The sequence below is a fragment of the Lepisosteus oculatus genome, chromosome 6 (genome assembly GCF_040954835.1).
Source record: "Lepisosteus oculatus isolate fLepOcu1 chromosome 6, fLepOcu1.hap2, whole genome shotgun sequence".
NCBI lineage: Eukaryota > Metazoa > Chordata > Actinopteri > Semionotiformes > Lepisosteidae > Lepisosteus > Lepisosteus oculatus.
In genome coordinates this window covers 9,773,560-9,796,165 of record NC_090701.1, presented here as the reverse complement: position 1 = coordinate 9,796,165, position 22,606 = coordinate 9,773,560, and the positions used below count along the sequence as shown (strand labels likewise).

At 35.5% G+C, this 22,606-nt stretch overlaps 2 protein-coding genes across 6 annotated transcripts in view; one reads left to right on the top strand and one right to left on the bottom strand.

Annotated features, from left to right (window-relative positions):
* efr3a (EFR3 homolog A (S. cerevisiae)) overlaps nt 1-6,993 on the top strand; it is a 134,687-nt gene extending 127,694 nt beyond the window's left edge. For all 4 annotated transcript variants that reach the window (XM_069190949.1, XM_069190952.1, XM_069190950.1 and 1 more), the window contains 2 exons: nt 412-461; nt 2,590-6,993. In XM_069190949.1, the coding sequence (XP_069047050.1) occupies nt 412-461; nt 2,590-2,695 (156 nt within the window). In that variant the 3' untranslated portion in view covers nt 2,696-6,993. The remainder of the gene's footprint in view (nt 1-411; nt 462-2,589) is intronic.
* Nucleotides 6,994-7,407: 414 nt separating this feature from the next.
* Nucleotides 7,408-22,292, bottom strand: oc90 (otoconin 90). Of its 2 annotated transcripts, XM_015354860.2 has the most exons (13): nt 22,219-22,292; nt 19,736-19,785; nt 19,320-19,385; nt 16,730-16,904; nt 16,085-16,197; nt 14,922-15,050; nt 14,571-14,618; nt 14,039-14,149; nt 13,430-13,582; nt 12,923-13,018; nt 11,945-12,119; nt 10,798-10,904; nt 7,408-10,085 (listed from the first exon to the last, which is right to left on the bottom strand). In XM_015354860.2, the coding sequence occupies exons 2-13, from the start codon at nt 19,779-19,781 to the stop codon at nt 9,676-9,678; spliced, it is 1,629 nt and encodes a 542-aa protein (XP_015210346.1). In that variant the 5' UTR covers nt 19,782-19,785; nt 22,219-22,292; the 3' UTR covers nt 7,408-9,675. The 2 variants fall into 2 exon arrangements, with proteins under 2 accessions (XP_015210346.1, XP_015210347.1); XM_015354861.2 differs by lacking the exon at nt 14,571-14,618.
* Nucleotides 22,293-22,606: the final 314 nt, after the last annotated feature.

Genomic DNA, 22,606 nt, shown 5'->3' with positions numbered 1-22,606 from the left:
CTGCAAGAATGTGTGTACTTCATATTTTAAACATAAATATTTAACACACAGATGAAATTATAAGCCAGTAAACTCACGTGGTAGGTAGTATGTTCCTTTTACCTCCTACGTTCTAAGTACCTCATACTCATAGTGTGTACCTCCATGCCTGCATCAGGCACCACTGACAATAAACATAAATGTAAAAACAAAACTATGAACGGTCTAGTTGCAAAAGAGTACGTGATCAAGCCATTTTCTGGATCAATTGAAATCTTGTAGCACGTACTATACTGAACATGCCTTGTAGGTATCAAAGAGTGCCCTGAAGGAAGTAATTGCGTAGCTGAAAGAAGAGCTTTATTAGATAAGAAAATTTATAAATATTTGATTTATTTTGTTAAAAGCTAAACTCTGTTGCTATTCTTACAGGCAAATCTGCTCCACGATAGGCTGGCCCAAATCTTTGAGCTAACAATCCGGTAAGTGTAAAGGATGACAGAGGTACAGTATGAGCCCAGATGACACTGACTTCACAAATTCCAGCAAAATCTGTAATGGCTCACTCCCATTTTGGTAGGCATGGCAAAAAAAGTACAGTGGTCACTAGAAATACTTACAAACCTTCCTTTTGGAGCCAAGAATGTCATTGGCTCTCAAAACTAGTTTGCCTTTCGTCAAGAACAATAGCAGCAGATCTTGCACCGATATTACAAAATTATCCTGTTCCTTTTTAGTTTTAGGCAAGGAGATGTTCTGTTTTTTTCTAAATCTGTGAGACGGCGCGTAACTGACTCTGATTTGTCCAACAAATCAAACAGTTGAATACTTATCTTTGCAAAAATTAGTTTAGGATGCTAATTTCAGATTACTGTTTTTAGTACTGTGCATTACAAACTCCAGTGTGTCTGTCCTCTGTATTTCATGAGATTTGCAAATCTGCTGTTAGAGAATATTTCTGGGGCTCCATATTAAAATAGACAAAATTATTAAATGGAAGCTCTTAAACCTAGGGCTTATGTATGTTTAGATTTTTTATATTCTATTATAAGATTTTAGATTTTTTAGATTTTTTTTAAACCAAGTGTATTTTTCTTGTCCCTCTCTTTAACTAGAAAGTACAAAAGGCATGACCATAAAAAAGAACTGTCAGCGTTGGGTGCCATTCACTCTTAGTGAAAGCTATACTTTTTATGCTCTCTGCTCTAATGATTTCAGGTAAAATTATACATCTGTAGAATAAGCAGCAGGGGACCAGCAGTGGGAGTCAGGTTTCTTCTTCTCGTTGTAGACCCCATTGTAATCAGGCTTCTAATTTAAGGCTAATGGAATGCCTGAAAACAAGGCCAGCCTTCTCCATTAGTGCTGGGTCATAGGTCAGTGTTCCAAGTAGGAAAAAGCAAGTAAGGCAATCGAAATAAAAGGCCTTGAAAGAAGGTTTTTACGAACTGGATGGCTCGGTGTATTGTCAAGGGAATATGAAGCTTTTAGGAATCCAAAGCCTATAAAATTGCTGACTTAACATGAGAAATGCTCATTATATTAGCCATGAGACTAGATTTTTATGTATACTCAGGCACTTGTGAAATGCAACAGAGCTGAATGATAAAAAAAACTCTTAACGTGTAGTATCGTGTGAGCCTCAGTCCTGACTGCTGGAAGACTGTATCTGAAGTCTGTTCACTAGTCAGCAGCCCATGTGGATGAAATCAGCCAAAAAGCGTGCTGAATGTATCATTCATGTTCACGTTATGCATAGAAACATGGATGTTGGGTGCAGGAAAGGCATGCATGTTCCAACTGTATGCACCACATTGCTGCAAAATCATTCTCATTGATATTACCAGCATCTGTTTAGGGGTGAAGATGATGAGTACATCACCTAGAGATATTGTCAAAGCTTTTAAACTTTGGATTATGCCGGCAGCAATTTCATGCTGCAACTTACAACTGGCAACCACTGAAGCTAAGCAGGTGAGGTCCTGGCCTGTACCTGGGAAAGCTAAAGTTGCTGCTGAAAGAGGTGTTAGTGGGACCATTAGGGGGCGCCCACCCTTTGGGTTGTGTGGGTCCAAATGCCCCAGTATAGTCATAGGGACACTATACTGTAAAAAGGTGCCGTCCTTTGGATGAGACATAAAACTGAGATCCTGACTCTCTGAGGCCATTAAAAATCACAGGGTGTTCTTCAAAAGGAGCAGGGTTGTAACCCCGGTGTCCCATTGTGGTGAGCATACTGTGCACACTGTGGCTGCCATTGCATCATCCAGGTGGGGCTGCTAACTGGTGTTGATTATTATTTTAATAATAATAATAATAATAATAATTAGTAGTAGCAGTAGTATTAAACTTATTGCTATTAACCTGCCATGCAAACTGCAGCTGTGATTCATCACCATTCAGCTCAACTGCTGGTAGCAACACCGACATCAGGATGATCATATTAGGAGGGGCTAGCTGAAGGATCAGGTCCTTACATTTTTGAAGTGTTGTAGTGTACTTTCTATATAAGAGTATTGCAGATTTGATAAGTTGTATGCAAAGTAATACATTTGTCTGTAAGAATGCTTGCTCTTCCCTTAGCTTAAAGGCTCTTTTTTGTTCTTGTAGACCTCCCCCCAGTCCATCGGGAGCAGTTACGGTCTCAGCAGGACATGCCCAGTACCAGTCCGTCCCAGTGTATGAGATGAAGTTCCCAGATCTCTGTGTCTATTAGCTATGGGCCTTCATGATGAGGAAGCAGTTATGTGGTGTTGATCCATTTAGACTGTTGTAATCATAAAGAACACAGAATTAATGATGGGTTTAATTATACATCACAACAGTGCAGAAACAAAAAATATCACCTAAAAAAATCAGAGCAAAGAGATGAGTTTTTTTTTTCCTCTAAAATCCATCTTGCTGGCTGACCTGCCAGTTGCAGCCTTAATGTGAAGGGCTGTTACAGTTTCCTCTCTGATCAGGCATGAATATTCACATTATCTTTCAAAGGGTAAAATTTTCTTCTATTTTATACATTACAAAAATTGAGTTTAATACATTTTAGATTCCTTTAAACAAGTTAAAGTGATATATAATTAATTTGATTAAAATATATTGAACTCTTTACCATACTTCCTCTTCAGATATCCACTTTGTTGCTTTTTACAGCTAATAAAAGCAATATTGTGCCTGGACCCAACCACATAAAGTTTCCCTGTTTGTCTACAGTATATAAATGACAAGGAACTTGAAATGATTGTTTTGGTGGTCCACTCTTTTTTTACTTTGGTTTGCTGCTTAATTTTGACCAAAAAGTGATCCATGAACCAAAAAGATAAAAAAAAAGATACAAAGATAAACAAAAAAAAACAAAGATGAAAAAGGAAAATATGACCAACACTTAAACCCCTAAACAATATAAATTAAAGCTATAATGATCTTATTCTTTATTAAGGATTATAATTTGGACTATCCCCCCAAAAAACTGAAAGATTTCCAAGCTACAACATATTCTTTTCATATTTAGAATGTTTTCATAGTCGTATGAAAGTGAAAAGAAATAATTTACTGTGAATGCTTTACTGTCAAATTTGTTATACATTTTTTAAATTCAAATTACATTTAACAAAAGTACACATAAAAGATTCATAGTATTACAGTAGAAAATATTATTTTTCCTTGTTGTGTTCAAACGGTCAAAAAGTTACAAAAGCAGGAGTAAACATGAATAAGAGTAAATACAATTAATAGTTCTTCCAATTAATATTGTGTAGGAATATTTAAATTTAAAAAAAGTTAATGGAATAGTACATGTCTTTATTAGGGGTCTCAAACTACGTTCCTGGAAGACCTTGTGTCTTGTAATTTTTGTTCCAACCTGAGTATTAAACAATTAACCTAGTTATTTTCTCCAGGAATTGAGTTTGTGACACCTGGTCCACATGAATGAAAGGTCATTTATTATTTTGTATAATATAGCACTCCTACTTAGGAGACTGCAGATGACAGGGCTGTAAAGGGCTTGTCACAAATAAAAGAGATCATACCGAATAAGAACTGGAATTTTAAGTTGATTTTAAAATATTGGTTGTGGTTGTTTTACTTAGACAGGTCTCTGGAAAATGTTCTACCAAACTTTTGAACTTATAAGGCATGGGAAATACTTGAAAAATAATATATGATCCTGTGAGTAAACTTTGTGCCAATAGAAACCCAGCTTGAACTTTTATTTTAAATTTTAGATTCATATGAAGAAATAATAAAAACATATTGACAAAAATCTAATAGTAAGGGTGCGGTACCTGAAATAAGTCCACATTCAATAAGTAATGTTAATTTGTATTTTAAATGGATCCTTTTAATCATAAATTAAAAGTGCACATCACGGTCATTAAAATATATATAAATTAAGCACATTTTAGAGACCTTAGAAATATTATCTTTTAATATGTTACTTGAACTGGAATGCAAGGTTGCCATGGAATTCACTGAACAAGATAAATGATTCCCAAGTCTATCCTTGTTGAATGTGGACAGAGAGCATTTGTGTTTTCAACATTAAACCTATTAAAACTAGAATTTACTATTATTAAAATAGAATAATAACAATATAATAATAAGATACCCAGTGAAATACCTAAAACATTATACAATTCATGTCATCCCATTAAAGCTTGGTCACTTGTAAAGTCTATTCAGAACTGAATCTGACTCTCTTAAAGAGTTGAAGCTATAGAATGTACTTTAACATATTCAAATTGTCCTTAGAGCTGTGAATAATTACATGGGCAATTTAATTTGTATGGCAATTTGGCTGTATTGTATATGTATTAACCGATAAAATGTGTATCTAAGAAATTGCTTATATAGTATAGTGTTCTAAGATATCTGCTGTAAATTAGTTTAATCATTTAAAAACAAATTTTAATTTTTCAATTTTTAAAGAATTAAGTCCAAATCTAAAGGTTCTGAAATAGGCTTCCTGAAAACAGTGCAATATGATTTCCTTGTTATTTTCAGGTTAAAAACAAAGATTTGTCTGCTTCAGAAACAGCACGACATTGGTCAGTGGACTAATCGCTTGCAATAAAATGCTATGTATTGTGTATCATTATCCTTCCTGCTTTTAAGTAATCAAACTGTTAAATGTAATTAAAAAAAAGCAATCATAAATGTTTCGTTTTGATTGCAGGATGGCATTGAGCCGTCGATTTCAGCTGATAGTATTATGTATTATTCCGTTGTGTAAAATCACTTATTTTAGTCATCATACGGTATGTTGTCATTGAAAGCACTGGATGTGGCATTGTTTTAAGTATTGTCTTGAGACAGTGGTTGAGCGCCAGAAACACTGCTCCCATTAATGTGTTGAAATGTTATATTGGAAATGAAGCAGAGATGGTATATGGTTTTTCTGATTTGAAAGTGTATGTTTACTTATGCTGTGGCAATCGCAATGCAGTCTTCTGTTTTATTGTGCTTTCCAGGGTTAGTGTACTGACATGTAATTATTTTTGTGTTAATTGTGGAGACACGCTGGGATAAGGAGGCTGCTGGATGATTAATGCAGACACAGAGCAAATAAGTACATGGAAGAGCGTTTGCATCAGCTGTGTATTAATGAATTGTGGTGATTCTCAAATTTATTTAAAAAAACAGAATTGTTCTTGTTTCCATAAATGTTTGCAGCATGATATTTTCTTTTTTTTTACAAAACTTGCATCAATTCTTATTTGGAATTCATTTTTTGCATTATGTCTGCATTTGTAATTTCGTGTTCTCAGACCTTTGACTTGAAAATGTTAAGAATAAGAAATAAAAGAGAAAAAACTACAGTTGAAGCATATTAATTTACATGTCCTTTTTGGAACAAAGCAGACTTTAACTGAATTCTGCAGTACAATTACACTGTATTTCTGATTTGAGTACTTTCTCCGTAGCAAGATACAGATCTCTGCTCTGCTGTTAAATAAAATTTCACCTTCAGCAAGGAAACATTCCAGAAAAAGCTTTTTTCCTGAAAAATAGTAAATATAATCCAAATATTCACACTACATTGAAGATATGTAATTTATTACAAAAAACACTAAACACGAGGCTTTCTTTGTACAATTACATTTTGAAATGATGCCTTGAGATGGACAGTTATGCCAAGACATGTTGTGTTAGGTGGAAATTTATTTTACATTATTGTACTTTGATATGCTCTTAAAAATAACTGAGAAGATTAAGACTTACTTCTCGGACAACATGTTTTTGATGATGTTGGTGAAACAGAAATAATGAACCTGTTTGGGTTACAGTTATACAGTATATGGACCATACAGTATATGGAGTTATGAAATGCTTTAGATTTTTGGAAACTGTCCTGCTCTTTCAACTAAGATAAATGTTTATGCTCTGTTTTGCTATCCCTTTTTATAGTTAAATGAACTCATTTTATAAGTTAAATGAACAGGCCCAAATGCTACTTTACATGGACATAACTGAAGGTTCTGCATAGAGGTAATATCAAGGGAAATATCATGCCCTTGAAGTCGGCCACTGTATTCACTTTAAAATGAAATGTTTATATATGCTCTGTCTTCCACATGCACATGTTATGCACTTAGAAAAAATGAGGAATGTTTACATGTTATGTAAGAGAATTGTGGACTCCTTGTGGGGCCTGTGCTGATGACTTGCATACCAGTTCTATAAGAGTATTACTGTTCAGGTCTTCCAACTTGTGAACCACCAAGATTTCTTGGGCAGTGTTTTTGGCAGGTGTATGGAACACTTGTCATTTCTGATGCATGGACTGTTTTCTTAAGCTTTAATTATGGTTACATTCACTTTACAAAAGCAGCAATTGTGTGATTGCCTCCAGATATTCAAGCTTTAATAATTTTTCATTTTTATTACAAAATTGTAAACAGAGATATGGGATGTGCAGGTAACAGAAGTCTAGTGTGTAAAAATGTCCGTCGCAGTTCTAGGGTCTGTATTACTCTTCTCTTCCAGCAGCCTTCTTCCCATTTCTTACAAATATCCATTTCTTCATGTACTGTACCAAAGCAGCAGATGATTGTTAATTTATTAAGTACAGTAGGTAAGATGAAATACTCGCAAAAAAGACATGTGCAATCGTTCAAGAATGAGTAGTGTATTCTCTATTTTGTAATAATGAGAGATGTTGGTAGACTTTGGTAAAATCAACAAATTTTAGATTAAGAATGTATTGTGGGTTCTACACATTCACACCCTTATGCCTGGTACAGTCGAACCACAAAGAGTTGTTTGTTTTATGAACAAGGCAGGAAGGTTCATAAATTGATCTGAATGAAAAATGAAGGCAGTGGACCTGTCATGGGCCTGGGCCAAGTTGTCTGATTTTTTCATTTCATTGCAAAAGTCGCATGTGTTGTGTGACGGTGATCTGAAAATGAGCATTCATAATAACAGGTGTAGAGTTACATTTTATTGGCAGCTTTCTCAGTTTTATTAATGGACTCATAGCATTTTATAACATGCTGTGGTTATTAAGACATGGAATCATGTTATTTTAACTAGCATTGCTTCAAAAACAAACTAAAATGAAAATAAGTCTCACAAAGAGATACAAATTATTAAAAAAAAACATACACAATAGAAATAAGTGTTTTCTTCTAGTGAAAGAATCGCATAATGTTCTTCACAAGTTTGTAATATCTGTATTCAAATCTCACTTAAAAAATACAAAGAATTTAAGCACACCACTTCCTGGCATTATTGACCTTACAGTATGTTCTTCTTGTAAATAATTATTTGCTGACAGGCAAAATGACGATGTTCATCTAAATGGGCAATTTAGTTGAATTTACTCAAGCAAGTACAAGATAAAACAGTCACATTGAAAACCAGGCGAGAGATGTCTACAGGGTTCCTAGGTCTTTTCATAGCTGAAGCAAGAGCTGAGGCAATACAGTATACTGGTCAAATTAATCTTATAATGAATAAAATAATAACCTGATTTATATAATTAATAATTCTCTTGGATTAAAAAACTGCAGATGCATCGGCTTTCCGGGACTGGAGCATATCTGTTCCAACATTTTCAACATTTTTTTTAGTCCATTTGTCCTCGCCCACTTTTGTGCAATATTAACCCTTTGAAACTCGCCTCTGTACTTTTTGTTTTTCTGATTATAATAGAGTTAGAAACAGTATTGCATCCACCAAAACAGATTATCAGTGGTGCTGATTTTCCTTGAAGGGAGAGGTGTTCACATTGAAAGAATATCTAGTTTAAAACATAATCACAGCTTCTCACAGAGCATTTCTGTACCAGGCAATGGGTGCTTTTCATGCAATATTAATACTTGTACTTGTAGTGCTGTTTTAGAAAGTGGGTTATTCTTACATGTGGTATAAATTTCAGAGAATATTTTTATTGAATACATTTAGTCTTGACACTTATTTTTTAAATGTGTTTGTGGCATTGATAGTCACTGGAATGTTACTGCTTTGCATATTTTGAAATTATTAGGATTGTAAGCAAAGCCACTGTGTCAAATAGTCTGTGTTTTTTCAGTTGTGGGTAAGATGGAGCATATTGTAAGAAAATTTTAAAAAGCATATTAAAGTTTTATAATGGTGAAAAAGCAATGTGTACGTGTGTACTGATTTTGGAGCAACAGGCTGTTATGTGGGGAAAAAAATTGAACAATTTTCTGAGTTTGGTCTGTCAGTAGGTACTGTATAGTATGTAAAAGTAGTTTGTTCAATAAATTGGTACTGCTTATTCATATTTTCACTACACCTTTATAAACAGTATATGCAAAACAAAAACAAAAATTCTTCTGTACCCCAAAATCCTGTTTTTTTTAACTTTTGAGTAGTGCCACTTACAGTATGTAAACTGGCATCAAGAGGTTTCAACAAACCCTTCTTTTCCTAAGCAGAGAGAAATTGTGTAACTCTTTTGGTAAGCTATTCTTTTTAATGCTGTAGCTACACAAAAGCAAACAAGCTCCTCTTTGTTGCTCACACATGAGAAGGACAACCTTGCAAGAGAACCTGTACTGAGTAATGTGTTGGCTGAGCGGGTTCTCTTGTTCCTAGTAGTGTAAGGTACATCTTGTTCATCCGATTCCTCCAGCTCACCGTTTTTCTTATGGGAAAGCATGCCCTTGATATTCATTCTGGAGGTTTAGGGCAGCTGCTTATGTATCAAATGTCTAACACAAGCAGACGGTATAGGTTCAAATGGGAATTTACCAAAATTTAAAAAATTATTTGATTCAGAATTCCCACTTTCAAATGCACAAGTCTTTGATGAAGAAGGATTTAGCAGTGTCAGCTGCGGTTTTCTGTGTTTGCTAAAGATGTTCATTGACGAGCTCTGTGCTGAGTGAAGGTATCCCTGAACAGTTTTCCTTAAGTCATTTTCTTGTCCAGCACAATTATGTTTATGATCTACAGGAATATATCGTTATTTTTTCATAATTACTACATTAAAACTTTAAAGTTACATTTAATGATTAGATTTACATTTCCTGGAAACATATACTAAATTTATATATATATAAAATTAGGGCAGCATTTCTAAAAAAAAAACTACTGTTTTACTTTACTTGAATCCATTGACAGTTTGTTTACCACAAGGTGTGGTATGTTTGTTACTACAGTGCCGGTGACGACGAAGCCTACGGTGGCCTATAAAAGGGGCTTAAAGTGGCCATTCTGTTTAGAATTTCAGGCAGCTGCTGTGGTTTGTTTTTCCAGCTCAGCCTGGACATGTTCGTCAGTCTTCTCTTCGGGTTCCTCCACTCCCTGGCCCACCTCTGTGGTCATCCGTGTGGTCTGGGCTGCAGGTGTGGTGCCAACATTTAGAGGCCTCACAAGGCGCGAGCTAGACTGCCTCCACATTCCCGGTGCTGGCTGGCGTCCGCCACTGTCCTGCAGTACTTCCTCGCTGGAGTCGTCTGACTTTGGGGCCAAGGGCCGACTCCCCAATGGCCGGCGCCTGCAGGGTGCTCTCATGCCACGGCATCTCTGCTTGTGCAAGACGGCCACCGTTTCGTTGAAATGGGCCCCCGCCATGCACTCTGCACTGGCTTTGTCACACATGCACTGGAGCTTGTCACACATGTTGGCACCGGCACCTAGGAGAAGACAATGAAAGACGAGAGATTTTATTTTTGTACGAACAGTGTATCAAAACTATCATGTCAGCGTGAAAATTGTTGTTCCACACATCATATTCTATCAAGAACAGATGTTGTGTGCACAGCCAAAAGGAGCAGAAATTATCAACATTTTTAGTAGCAGATTGGCCTTCTGCCTGGTAGAACACTGTAATTATGCCTGGCACAGCTTGTGTTGTGCCATGTTTTGCCAAGAGACTCTATAAGAAAAATGTCTCATTTGGAGAAGGTGAAGTATCCATTCCTTACTGGAATGAGTCTGGGCTGTCATTAGTTCATCCAACGAGTGGTGGCAAACATCTGGGAGGAATAAAATCCAACAGAGTCGTTGTCTTTGCTTTGTAGCAGTGACCTCTGTTAATTTGTAGTACCTGTTGTAGCACCTGTTAATTTGTAGTGTCACTTTTGCACCCAATGCTGACTCTCCATCTTTTGGAAGAAAGTATGCACTGTCTTCATTCCGTCAGTGCTTTCAAGGGCTCTTAGATTGAGCAGGCAGTATAAAATATGGGAGTGGGAAAGTAATGAAAATGAAAACAATTGGAGATTCCAGACTACAAAATAGGAGTTTCATAAAGGGTTAGTGTTTGCGTAACACATACAGCACGTAATTTTCACCACCAACATAGCTAAACTTCTGTGATAAATTCTTATCACTCTAAATGCTTACATGCAGGTTGCCCATTGTCACAGCTGACTTGGATGTTAAGCTTGCGTTCTGCCCGACAGCCAAACATCCTGATTTGTTCCAGACAACACTGGTGGAAGAAGCAGCACCTACAATTACAGGAAGGGTACAGTACACTAGTTCTCTTTCTCAATGCTTTGACCCACTGCTGGCATGTGTACTGTACATGCATGGAGTATAAAGTTAAATTAAAAGAATGTAGTTTCAGTATGACACAGAATTTGTGTATTAGATGTGTTGAATTTGACTGTTTTTCAGAACATTTGGTATAATGTCTAAGCAAATGACATTACAATAATAAATCTTATGATGTGTTCATCTTATTGGTACTTAATGGGTTTTTTAATCAGATGTGCGTTATGAAAACATGAAGTCATACAGTACATTTTCATAGGTAGCATGTAATAAAATGGGGATTATTGGAGTATTACAGTATAACAGATATTTTTATGACTAGCACATAGTATACTGTAGGTCTTCAGTTAACTTATAAAGTGAGAAATTAAAAATGTTTACTTCAATGATTTCACTGAATAAACCTTTTAATTTCAAATCAATTACGTTTGATATGAGGAAGTATATTTTCTTTCTATTCATTAAAGCTCAACTCTTTGCACAACCTTCATCAAAGAAAGGAAAAGTCAAGATGAAGAGAAATTTTATAAACCCTTTAAGTCGTACTATAGAAAAGATTTTTGCTGCCAAACTTTAAAAATGACAGTGGCTGTGCAATAATCCACCTTTATATTCCTACCACTAGAAGTCACAGAACAGCCCTAGGACCCTAAGATGTTTACCTTCTAACATGTCAAATTTGGTTTGATTTTACAGGTTAGGATTTTACAGGTTTCAGGCAATCATAAAACATACCTCACTTATTCTTTCATTTTAATCTCATGTTTCTATTCCACAGTTGTACATTTCCACTCATGATATTTCACAACATGAACATAATAAACCCTCCTGAGGCATAGAAGCCGCAGAAACCGAGACTCAATCCCCACCTGGCCTACATGCGTTCTGCAGTGTTCGGTTTTTCTGAGTATAAGGGAGTCCTGTCCCTGTTTCAGCTCTTCTAAACTAGAGATACACTGTATGAACTAAAGTGTTTATCATTGGCACCTTTTACCTGTCAAGTTCATCCATGGGTCGACCTCTTCCTTCCTGTCCACAATAACAGCCATACATCTCATACTCATGTGGACACCGCCCAGTCAGGCAATGGAGGATCTCACCCAGAATGGGCATCTCCTGGCGAATCCTGCCACTGGAGCTATACTGGTTAAAGGAGTGACCGCCGCATTCTGGGAAGAAAGAAATTGAAATGTAATGATATTGTGGTGATTTCTTAAATCAACAGAATGCAGAACATGATGCTATAATATACTGTAATGTTGGCTCATTTAATTGAAGAAACAAAATTGAATACTGTTCCAGAAATGAAGAAAGTGAGTGACATTTTTTTGTTTCTTTCTGTTTCTTTCTGTTTCTTTCTTGTGTATGGTCAAACTCCATGAAATTTAAGACTTAACATTTCTTTTACTCTGTGAAATAGAAAAAATAGAAATGCTGTGCTAATTCCTTGAATTGTCTGAAACTCCTTAAGAAGTACAAGTATCAATACCAGACATGCAATATAGCCCAGATTTACATGAACAGAAGTAACAAAAAATGAGACTTTGTCAAGTAGAAACATATCAAATTCTTCTCTTCAGGAATAGAAGAGGTCATTCTATCTGCTATTATTTACATGTCGAGAATCTATGTTAACAATGAGGCTGATAGTGATAGCGTATTTTAAAACACCAATATTAGTTCCTTTCTGTCCTGATAAGATTGTTTTGCAAATGAAGCAAAGCCCCATAGAAAATGAATCTCTATCCCTCTTTCCACTTTGGCACTGAATTATCTAAAGTCATTAAATGTCTCCTTTACTAAACCAGTTTACCCCCTTCTCACCACTTCTGAATTGGAAAGATATTTAAGAAGCACTATAAAATCTGCTGGACCTTGGCCCTTAAGGAGTTGAACTGAGGATCACTGAGCACAAGGAATGTAGTTTTAATGCAGAAGCAGGCAAACAGAAGCTGAGAACATAAGTTTTCACCTTCAACGTCAGGCTCCAGTGGTAAATCAATTAGGCCTGCTGCTTCCAGAAATGAGGTAAAAAATGGTACAGCTTTTGACATGGGCGAATCCAACCCTAAGAAGTGATTAATCAATGTTAAGTTCCATGTAGTAAAATGTTACATTCACTGACAGTATGCGTCTAAAATTAGTAATACACCATATTAATAGTAATTTCAGAAATGTACTTGTTAGACATTCATAGACCAAAAAAGCATGTTTTTTTTACATTTGTACAGCAATGAACATTATATTATTGAAAAACTCCCAAATTTGAGCAATAAAAATGTTTTCATTAAACTGTATGTTTCATAAGGTAACAAAACATAGTTTTATTTTAAACATAGTATCAAAACATAATTGGTTTAACATTATATAATTTGAATGACTGTTTGTATGCAGTGGCTACAGTTTTCCCCCTTTTGATTTTAAATTAATTTAATTAATTGCTATTAAATAGCTATTGTTTTTTCATCAATTCCATTACCTTCTGTTTCAGATTCCTGTGAACTGTCCGTTTCCTTTGTTGTAAGTTTGCTACTGCCCTTCGCAGTTTGCATGGAGATCGGACTTGGTGGTGTTGTTGGAGTAAATGTTGGTTTTGCAGAAGGCTCTTTACTTGTTATAGTTGGTTCATGAACTGTGAGAAACCCACAATATTAACACATGACATACTGTATAATGATTTGTACATACAGAAAACTAAATCTAGCCTCTAAAAGAAACCTGCTGCACGTTGTTTGTTCCCAAAATCCTAGTTAGAAATAATGACCTACAGTAGTAGCCTAGTTTTTAGCTTCTTCTGTTAATGTTTCCCTGCATATTATTTGAATGCCACTGTCCTATAGACACAAAGTTATCTTTCTGCATGTACTATGTAAAAAAAATACTGCACTATAAAATACAGAAAATAAATTTAGCATATATTTAAAGCATACCATAATTCATATCCCATTACCAGTGTGTTACAACTCTTCTGTTCCGTGCGAACATTCCAGATTGTTACTGTATAATCGCGTTGAAACATTTAGACAGTTAAAGTGATTTACCGCTATACCTAATAATTACAGTAATTTTGTTATCAGGCAGATCTTACTCTCAGTGCTCAACTCCAAAGAAACAGCTGGTGATTGCATGGTTACGTTTTTCCCAGGCTCTGTCACCTCTATGGAAATATCAGTTGGTTCTGTATCACCAGTCTCTGGAACTGCCAATGAAAGAGTTTAAATAGTAAAATATTATCACAGCTTTAACTAGTGTAGATTAGCTATATTTTTACACTTCCTACTATATTCTGCAGAGAACAATGAGTATTTTCTGAATGTTATGACAGCTGTCAACTGGGCCTTGAAGCAAGTAAGCATTGCAGAAGGTACAGATGATCAAAGAAGTGGTACAGTACTAATAGTTAACTCAGGTTAAACTAATTCATCATTAAGTCAGCCATACTAAAACATCAATATTTATCAGTGACAGGACCATTCCAAGTGAGGTCATTATTATGGCAGCCTTCATGGAGATGGGTCATAGGAGAAAAGGTAGACCTCAAGACAGGATTAATATAGTAAACACAAAAAAGAATAGAACAGTCCCCCACAATTCAAAGAGAGTGAAAAAGCATTTCCTACCAGCTTCAGTTAGGGCCACAATGGTTACAGCAATGGTATCAGGAAATTCTGAAACACACAGAATGCTAGATTCCTGATAACATCAAATGAGTTATTAATTGACTTATGGTTTCAGTTCATAATGCCATGGCCCGTTCAAGTCTCTTGTACGAAGCCAAAATCATTTCCTGCTGGGGTTTCAAACTACAAAATCCCCAGGAGTTAGTTTTTTATTCAGCTTTAATAAGCCGCACATTTGAAGTGCATTTGAAGTACAGCATAAGATTAGTTTTATACAATTGTTCACTTTAAATAAATTAGTTGTATATGCTTTCATAAGATCTTGGCCTTCAAAAACACCTTTAAAGTTACCTGTTGATGTCACTGGACAAGAGGAGCTGTCCAAGTGTCTCAGTGAGGAATTGTATTGTGAGTGAGCTATGCATTCAATGACAGCTTTGTCACAGAGGCAGAAGAATTCCTCACAGAAATCAGAGGCATCTGTTTCAAAGCAGAAGAAAGAAAAAACATCTGTCCATTTCTGGCTTGAATTTTAGATATAGCACAACTTTAATACATGTACAGTATGTCTATGTTGTACAATTTGCTGGTTTGCAAGAGCCATGATTAAGTGTAGAGGCTGCTGTATCGTACCAATTGTACATAAAAAGAAGAGAAGTAAGAACTGTTATTATTTGTACTTTTCATCAGTCGAAGCAGATTTATTCAGATAACCTTATGGGTTTGAATATGTCTATAAATGATATACAGTATGACACATAGCCTGATTTCTTGCTTACAGTTGCTGAACATACTTTTGTAGGATTAAAACTATTTTTTAAAGAAGTAGAGAATATTATTGGCTTAAACACTCCTGTCCTTAGGATCACTTATAATAATAATTCCTTACACTTCTATACTGTAGCGCTTTACTGGACACTCCACTCAAAGAGTTTTACAGGTAATGGGGATCCCCTCCACCACCACCAATGCGCAACACCCACCTGGATGATGGTACAGCAGCCATAGTGCGCCAGAACGCTCACCACACACCAGTTATCAGTGTGGAGGTGAACAGAGTGAAGAAGCCAATTCATAGATAGGGACTATTAGGAGACCATGATTGATAAAGGCCAGGAGAGAATTTGGCCAGGACACCAGGGTAATAACCCTACTCTTTTTGAGCAATGCCCTGGGATTTTTAATGACCATGGACAGTTAGGACCCCAGTTTTACATTACATCCAAAGGACAACGCCTTTTTACAGTTTAGTGTCCTCATCACTATACTGGGGCATTAGGACCCTCACAGACTGCAGGGTAAGCACACCTATTGGGGCCATTAACACCTCTTTCAGCAATAACCTTAGTTTTTTCCAGGAGGTCTCCCATCCAGGTACTGACCAGGCTCACTCCTGCTGAGCTTCAGTGGGTTGCCAGTTGTGAGTTGCAAGGTTATATACTGTAGGTGCTGGCATTAATTAACACTTAATTGCGTTGTACTTCCTAAACCACAAAACTAAAACTTTTATTTACCACAAGTGATGTTTCCAGCTGGGCAGGTGGTGTTTAGTAAAATTCTTCCAGGCTGTAGTTTACAGTCCTTTTCAGCTGCCGCTTTGTAACACCTACGGTGCTGAGAGCAACAGCTTTGGAATAAGAAAAATAGCAGCCAAAGTGAAAATGAGCGATAACATGCTGTTAGGTATGTAAACAAGAGCAGTTCAGAACATTCTGTGCCAATTATATCTATGGAAATCAAATTAAATCTTATTCTGATTACATGCAAAAAAAATCATGTTGCAGTGGGTTCAATGATATAGCTCAGAAATGTACTCTTTATTAAACAGTATTAAAATAATGTTCATAAATTAATGTAAACCGGTCTCATACAAACAATAAAATCCACTTACATTTATTTGGGATCCAGTCATTTCCAATAGTCTGTTAAGATGCATTTTTAGGAAATCCTAAATGCAGTTACTTATACAGTATATTTCACCAAGCTGACATAACTGTGTATCTTTTATAGAATATACTGTAACCCTTTTATATACAGTATATATTTATATACGACTGCGGTACAGGGCCCGTGGTACATTCTTAACACAAAATCAAACCTATAATTTTCAAACATGTACTGTACCATGAGCCCCGACTGTCCTCTCATGTTAATCTCACCTGTCTATGTCATCAATAGGCCTGTCTTCCTCTTCGTATCTACATGAACAGCCATAATCTTCCAAATCTCTGGGGCACAGCTTCGTCGTGCACTTCAGTTTCTGCATGAAATTAAAAAGGGCCGGGAAGTTGTCGAGCAGCATCTGAAGCCAGGTGAAGCGGACACCGAGGCAGTCTTTGGGAAGAAGGACAGATACAAAGGCCCCTTTTAAGCCACGAGCATTGACTCAGGAGAAATTCACATTGGTAATCATTCTAAGAAAATGTTTTCCGGGGAGGGAGACATGGCTGTCTTATATCATAGTAGTGCAGCCTGTCCTCATCATGTTCATAACATTAGAACAAATGTATTTTATCGTATTGCTGTGCTTAGGGTGTAAGAATATAAGAGATATGGCAGTTTGGCCCATCTAGATGTTTTGGATTTTAGTAGTTAATTGATCAATGGAGTTCTTCCAGTCATTTCTTGAGAGAAGGGGTGGTATGTGCCTTCAAACGTATGCCTGAGTACAGTAGCTAGTTAGACTCTTACAAACCTTGGCATGAATAAGTATCTGCTGCTCTCAGTTTTAAATGTGCTCCCCCTTAGCTTCCCTGAGTTTTGTTTGTCCTTCTAGCTTGTGTTACACTGTCCGTTCTGAGGAAAGCAATTTGTGTTGACTTTGTCAATGTCTTTGAGGCTTTTGAATACATTAATCAGGTCCTCCTTAGCCCTTTTCTTTTCTTTCTTTCTTTGTTAACTAGATATTCTGTTTGGCCTCCTTGGTTGCTTGCCACATTGTCTACATTATGTAAATGAACTCATCTTTAGCATGAACACTTACTGTAGGTCTTTTTCATGAGTATCTTCTTGAAACTTTCTGTTTCCTATTTTTTCGTTGCCCATTTTATATCTATAATTTGTTTTTACTTAGATGTAAAGTTTGCTTTAGGTCTCCAATAGCAACAAGCATTCAACCATTATCCTTACAGCTTTCTATCCCTTGTCCATTTCTCAATTCAAAAGCATGCATTTCCTTGAATTTCTACTGCTGCAATTTCAGAATTAATATTTTATGAGGAGCACTGAGCCTTCAGAGCATCTAAATTATCTAAATCCTATGTTCTGTTTTTTTTTTCCTCCCAGCACTCTGTTTTTTTCCTACAGTCCAAAGACATACTGGTTGGATTGATTGGCTTCTGGGAAAATTGGCAAAGTGTGAACGTGTGTGTGTTTATCTCTGTGTATGGCCTATAATGGAATGGTGTCCCATCCAGAGTGAATCCTGCCTTTAGCCTGTTCCTTCCTTCCCCATGATGCTGTATTGAATAAAGTGGCTAGAAAGTGGATGGATAGATTTTCTGTTTTTATCCATTGCTTTTCTTCAAACATTACTTTAAGCAAGACCTACAGTACCTCGTCTAAATCCAATATCTATCAGGATCCTCTTTTTATACAGATGTGCCGCTAATTTAAATGTAATTATTGTTTCCATAATTGTAAATCTAACAGAAGACTTATTGGTCTGTAATTACTTGTTTTTTTATGGATGAGTGCTAAAGTATATTTTCCTGTCAATAAATATTACCTCCACCATAGGTGACTGATGGAAGACTTCTTTTAACAGGCTGTGAATAACACTTTTGTTTCTTTACTTACAATGGGTAGAAAGATTTTTCATTCCTATAATACACTTGACTTTCCTTTCCATCAATTATTGGCATTTTGTTTTTTAAATTTATAAAAAGTATTCTATCATCGTCTTCTATTGCAGTTAATTTTACTGCTTTTCTTGAATGTTTTAATAAAAAAACAGGATCCAGTCAAAGTGTTTCATTCATCTTTTATTATTATATAGTCCTATATAATTATTTGCTTAATTGATTAACTTAGCATTTCAGATATCTTTGGATGTACGTTATCTGTACAATGGTTCAGAATATTTATAGAAAAATGTTTTAAATTGTTGCCTTTCATGATTACATATTAATCCTGCCTTGTTCACTTTCTTCACTCTCTCTCTCATGTATTCATTGTATATTTTGGTTAATGTAAAGTTCTGCAAGATCATCCTCCACTGAAGATCTGCCCCACCTGGGTGATATTCCAGGTCATACATTTGCAGTGCTTCTGAGATCAGTCTACAAAGTGCTAATGTTGCTATCTTATAAGCTTTCCTCACCTTGAACCATAGGATAGGACTGATATTCCTACTAAAATCAGTCAAACTGCCCATGAACCTGTTTTTAAAAGTTTGAAGGATATTTTGATATTGTTACTTTGTTAATTCAGAATTCATGTAGGAGTCTCCAGGCTTATTCTTTGTTTTAGGATTAAATATCTCAGATGGTATGGTCAGTATACTGCATAACCTTTTTAATTTAGAGGGATTCAGATATACAGGATGAGGTCTGTTTCAAAGAAATGTGAAATAGATTGTGTTACACTATCTCATTTTCATTTGAAAGTTGTGAGATGTAACTCAGAGAATTATTTTGTTATAGACATTTTTATTTTTACAGCAATGAGTTAATATCAAATTATTGAACATTATACAAACCTCTGCAGGATACTCTCATATCAAAGCATAATTTTAAAATGTGTTCTTACCAATTAGTGATTGTGCAGTCTGCAAAATTTCTACTTTGGGATGTGAAGAGGAATTGCTTGCAGAAACTGAAAAGGGAAGTAGAGGAAAATATTAGTTTTATAGGCCTGGATAAATAACTAATATTCCCTCATATATATGTGTATATATTTACTTGAAAATAATATTTATTTTACTACAAATATTGTATTCATATGTGTGGAGCCAGTAAAATGGTTTTATTTCATTCATTGTTTTAAACTGCATATACAGTAGCTGTCACTTTTGTTTAACTATTTTATTGTACAGTGTCTTAAGATTATGTACTGTGAAAAGTGATATACTGTACAAAATAAGATTAGTATAAAAGAGCAAGTATATTATAAAAGAAAAATGTAAATTAATTAGATTGGAAAATAAATAAATTCTGAGAACTTACCGTATTGAAGGGCAACTGACAAAGTTATCAACAGTGTTAAATTCATTTTTCTAGAAGCAATAAAAATATCAAATATCAACACAGAAAAAAACATCATAATTAAGACATTGCAAGTATAACCAGTGCCTTACACGGCTAGAGTTTATATTGAATTAGTCATGTCAGTATGCTTTTTTGTATTTTTGTTGATAATTAAGGAGGATTCAAATGTTATGCTTTCAAGTCTCTTAAAAACCTCTTAGAAAAGAGGTACTGTATAAACCTCCGTGTAAACTTTGTTTGTTGCAATATCAACAGTCATTGTTATTACACTCAAGATGGCTTGATAAATATGTCTGAAGCACACATTTCATTATTTACAAAATACTGCCTGTGACATGTACAGATTTGGACTAGGTTGAACTGCAGTGTATACTGTAGTACAAATAAATGACAAAAAGAAAGGCAAGTTTCTGTGTTTCTACACAAGGATAAAATGATTTAAAAAATCACTGTTAGAACATTTTGGATAAATGTCCTTTTACATCTTCTTCAACTGACACATTACTTTCTAAACAGTTGAAAAAGTAGCTTTCTGAGAATCATCCTGAAACAAGTGATTTTCTGTCTGCAGTGTCTCTGTCTATACTGTATACCAAATGCTGTTTTTCCAACCAGTCATTACAATATAATGTGACTTTGCTCCTAAACTTTTTACTTAAGAAAAAAGTTGCACAGGGTTCAATTCCTGGCTGAATCTCAATGCATGTTTTCCCTTATTCATAATCCTATTGCTTTACTCCCTACTTTTTAAATTTCACTTTATGTCAAATTAACTTAAACATCATTACTTCATTGTACGGAAAAAAAACATCACCTTCCAACACAAAAGAACAGTGCTTTGCTATTCATGTATTTGTCAATTGCAGCTTGAAACATAAAGTTTTAAAAATATTGTTCCTCATTAAGATAAAGCCAAATAAAATCTTTTATTAATTTACTCTGGCATAGAACCTTGAGGTCATTTCTCTCATCAACAGCTTTTTCTGATGGCTGTCAGAGAACAGAAAAGGTACTGTATGTTCTGGTTTCTTTCTGGGAGATGAAACCCAAAGTTAATGTTTAATGCCTTATCTAACCTGATAGGCTAATAGATGACAAAAGGTCACATAAAATGAGGAGCTGAAGAGTATCCATTTGTTTGAGCCAGGACTGTGAGTAATGATCCTGTGATCCAGAGCCTTAACAGCCACTCCACCTTGGTAACCCCAATCAGACAAAACAATTGCATCTCTTTTCTTTATCCTCCTGTGTGTTGTGATGTGGTTTAGTTTTCATTTTGTGAGTAGCTCCTATTATGGAATTCACTTTCTTTGTACCATACAGTATGTACATTTTGGGGGAAAGCAGCCATGTAATCTTTGCATTTGATCTGAAACACTAATGTATAACCCATTGAAGGTGTACTATAGTACACCTACTGTATACAGTATATAACAAATAATAATAAAAGCTCACTAATAGTAAAAACTTGATACATTAAGAGTTGTATAAACATGTCTACAAGAAAAGAGAGTAAGTCCTTCGTCAAAGAAAATGTCTTGAAGACAGCTCGGAGATAAATTCAATCTATAATTAATTATATTCAAGTTGCAAATCTACTGCTTAATTTGTGTTTTTTTGGGATTTCAGACAGAGATGTCTGGGGGGTGTAACATCCTACACGATATACAATCAACAGCCTGCTACTCTCTATATGGTGGATGAACTAGATTTTTAATTCCCCTGGGAAGGCTAACACAAACATTACTGAGAAGATTGGTGTCTCAGCATAATCATTTCAAGTATCTATTTATATGCCATACCCTCACATAAACATGTCTAATGCTCCACATATATGATGTATCTATTTTCAGATCAATTAAAATTAACTTTTAAAGTGCGTTCATTTTTAATGTTCTCAAGATACTTTTGCAGAGCTGAACATTGTTAGACCTGCACGTGGAACTTTAACGTGAGAGATATATGATCACAATTAAAATTAATACCGTTTTCCTAAAATTGTTGAATTTTCTAAGGTGTTCCAACAAAGCTGATTCAGTCTTTCCTTGCTTTTCTTGTACACTTTTATGTCTGGCATGAAGGCGATGTGATGGTATCTGCAAGGACTGGGATGCCCACAGCTTGGTACAACACGCTAAGTGTGAAAAGGGTTTTGCACTCCTGTCATTTCTGGAGATCAGCATGCAATGTGCCATCTGTTATCTTCTGATTCCATTGCATTAAACTATATGAGTTTTTCGAGTTTCTTTCAGCTCTCCATAGAAATGAGAAACAACAACATAGGTCTGTTCTGAATTCATAAAATAAGGAAAGGCAAACTTTCAGTTCAGTAGCCAAGTCACTGTGCTCATTTTTAAAACAACAGATTTTAACAAAAACTGTTCAGCTTTGCATTTGAATTAAGGTCCAAAATGTTCTAAAGTACATGAAGACAAGCTTACCTTTAAGTTCAGACGCAATTGCAGCTGGTAACAGGGTCAAATATATCCCATCTTAAACCCACACTTTTATAACATCTAGGGTGGGCTCAAAAGCCATGTGACCCAATAAAAAAGGTATGTAATTAAAGAACCGAAGAGGCAACAGTTCGTGCAGATCCTATTAACAGAGTCAACAATACTGAAATAGATGCCAGAAGGTATCAATATTCAAAAGCTTGCTTCCCTGTAGCTGAACTATGGTATGTCAACAATGCTGCAATAGATGCAGAAGGCCATTCATATTCAAAGCCTCTTGGAATTGGCCTTGGGTATACGCACTGCTGCTTCAATTAACTACCTGTTCGCAATGAGAAGACACTCTTGACATTGTCGATTATTCCAGGAAAGA